Here is a 2160-nt window from a genome sequence, read left to right as displayed (position 1 = left end):
TCTGGGATTCCATTCTGTGATGCTCTCAATGTCCTCCAGGTCTGCAGCCCCACTGGGGTTGTGGTCTGGGGGAGGGTGACCCAGCAAGGAGAGGGTTGGATGGACATCCCAGGAACACAACTCCAGCAGGGTGTGTGGGATGTTTCACTTCAGTGACAGGAACCACCTGGGGCAGTGGAAGGTCCTGGCTGATATTCCCTGGGATCAGGGAATACGGAGACCTGGGAGGAGCTGTGGGGTCAGTGGGGGTGGCTGGTTAATGCCAGGTGTGTCCTGGGGCTGCTGGGTGGTGCTGGGGTTACATCACACGGTGGGTCAGGGGGACACTCCGTACTCACCCCGCCGCCCTCCCGACGGACACTGCGGAACAACAGAGGCACGTCAGCTCCTGCACTGGGAATGAGGGGAGCTGGCAGGGGCACCTGGGCTGCTCCAGAGCTGGGAGCTGGCTGGGAACGAGGGCTGGGGGCACCTGAGCCCACCCAGCCCTGTCTGATGGCCCAAAACACAGGGACCCAGTTCCTGTTCGTGTCAGGACGGACGTCCCAGTGCCTGTCCTGAAATGGAGCTCAGTGACCTCGTGGAGAGGCTGGACAGTCACTTAGGAGGGAGGAAGGATGTTGGATCAGGAGAGCAAGGCTGGAAACAGTCACCTTCAGGTCTCTGGGCTGTTGCTGCTCCAGGTAGGAAGGAATTTGCTGTTGGCACACCTGGTTGTGCTGCCCCATGGCTCCCAGGACACTTGGTCCTCCCTTGCCAGTGGAAACCCTGGATTCTTGCCTCGTTTTCTTCCCCATCCTCCATGGTAGCAAAAAAGCTTGGGCACAGTCAGGAGGATGTGCCAACTGCCTTGGAATAGCCAAGGACCTTGCCTGGCTCCTGCAGTCCTGGCTCATGCAGCTTCACTTTACACTGATCTGGAGCTTAAAGGCAGGTAGGAACTGTCCCTCAGGTGAGACAGGAAACAGCTCCTGGAACTGTGGGTTTGGACTTTCTTGTAGGTTTGGGGAGGTTTAGGTTGGATATTGGGAAAATTTCTCCATGGAGAGGGCTGTCCAGGGAGGTGGTGGAGTCCCCATCCCTGTGGGGATTTAACAGCCATGTCCACGTGGCACTTGGGGACATGGTCAGTGGTGGCCTTGGCAGGGCTGGGGATGGTTGGACTCCACAGTCTCCAAGGGCTTTCCCAACTCAAACTTTATACACTTCCCTGATGCACAAGAAAGCACGGAAAGCACAACCAAACTCCTCCTAAATCTCTCCTAAAACCACGGATACAAAAAGAGAAAGACCTTATGGTTTGGAGAGGGGGAATTCCCAGAGGGTGCAGCTCCAGGGCAAGGGACGCCACGTGGTGCCAACGTGAGCATTCAGTCCCCTGATTTCTCGAGGGAAGAAGGCCCAGCTGGCCTGGCTGACACCCCCCCAGTGGCAGCACATCCCCCGTGTCCCTCACCTGCTCCAGCTCCTGCTCGGCGTATTTCTGCCGGCTGAGCTCGTTCTCGGTGCCCTCGCGCAGCTCCCGCAGCCGGTGGGCCTCCTGCTTGGCCATGCTGATCTCGTCCTGCAGCTTCTTCTCCAGGTGCACCTTCTCCACCTCCACGGAGCGATGCTCCTCCTGTGCCTTCTGCAGCCTGGAACACACGCAGGGACAGGGCTGGGCTGGGCTGGGCTCTGTGGCCACGGGCAAGGAGCCCCCGGGGCAGGGGCTGCCCCCACAGCCCTGCCCTGCCCTCATCTCTGCCCAGCCCTGCCCTCATCTGCCCCGTGCTCACGGCAACACACACCTGGAGGGGCAAGGACAAAGTGTTTGGGAAGAAATAAATTGTCAGCTGCTCAGCTTTGCTCATTTATTGAATGCTCAGGATGCATTTCCTTCATTTTCCAGAGCGCATCCAAATTTCCTTTAATAAGCCTCAAATTAAGTTGAGTTTTTGGCGTTTTCCAGAAGTAAAAACTTCAATAAAGCAGAGGAGGGGCAGATCTGCCTGAGCAGGTCTGACCACCCAGAGGGGGTTGCTCCCTGTTCCCCTCCCAAAGGCCTTCAAACTCGGACACATCTTAATCTTGCCTGAAGTTCTGATTTTTCCTCACACCAGCCCTGCCAGCCCCTGCCCAAACCTGACCTGCCCCTCCCCAGCTGGAGGCCCAGGCCCTCAG

At 58.0% G+C, this 2160-nt stretch overlaps 1 protein-coding gene across 1 annotated transcript in view; it reads right to left on the bottom strand.

Annotated features, from left to right (window-relative positions):
• The window catches only part of STIM1 (stromal interaction molecule 1), a 51551-nt gene that overhangs the window by 13072 nt on the left and 36319 nt on the right, over positions 1-2160 (bottom strand). The window contains exon 6 of the mRNA XM_029965756.1: positions 1457-1634. Within this exon, the coding sequence (XP_029821616.1) occupies positions 1457-1634 (178 nt within the window). The remainder of the gene's footprint in view (positions 1-1456; positions 1635-2160) is intronic.

The sequence above is a fragment of the Manacus vitellinus genome, unplaced genomic scaffold (assembly GCF_001715985.3).
Source record: "Manacus vitellinus isolate BGI_N305 unplaced genomic scaffold, ASM171598v3 scaffold_119_pilon, whole genome shotgun sequence".
In the NCBI taxonomy this organism is placed as follows: domain Eukaryota; kingdom Metazoa; phylum Chordata; class Aves; order Passeriformes; family Pipridae; genus Manacus; species Manacus vitellinus.
This window is presented reverse-complemented; position numbering and strand designations above follow the sequence as displayed.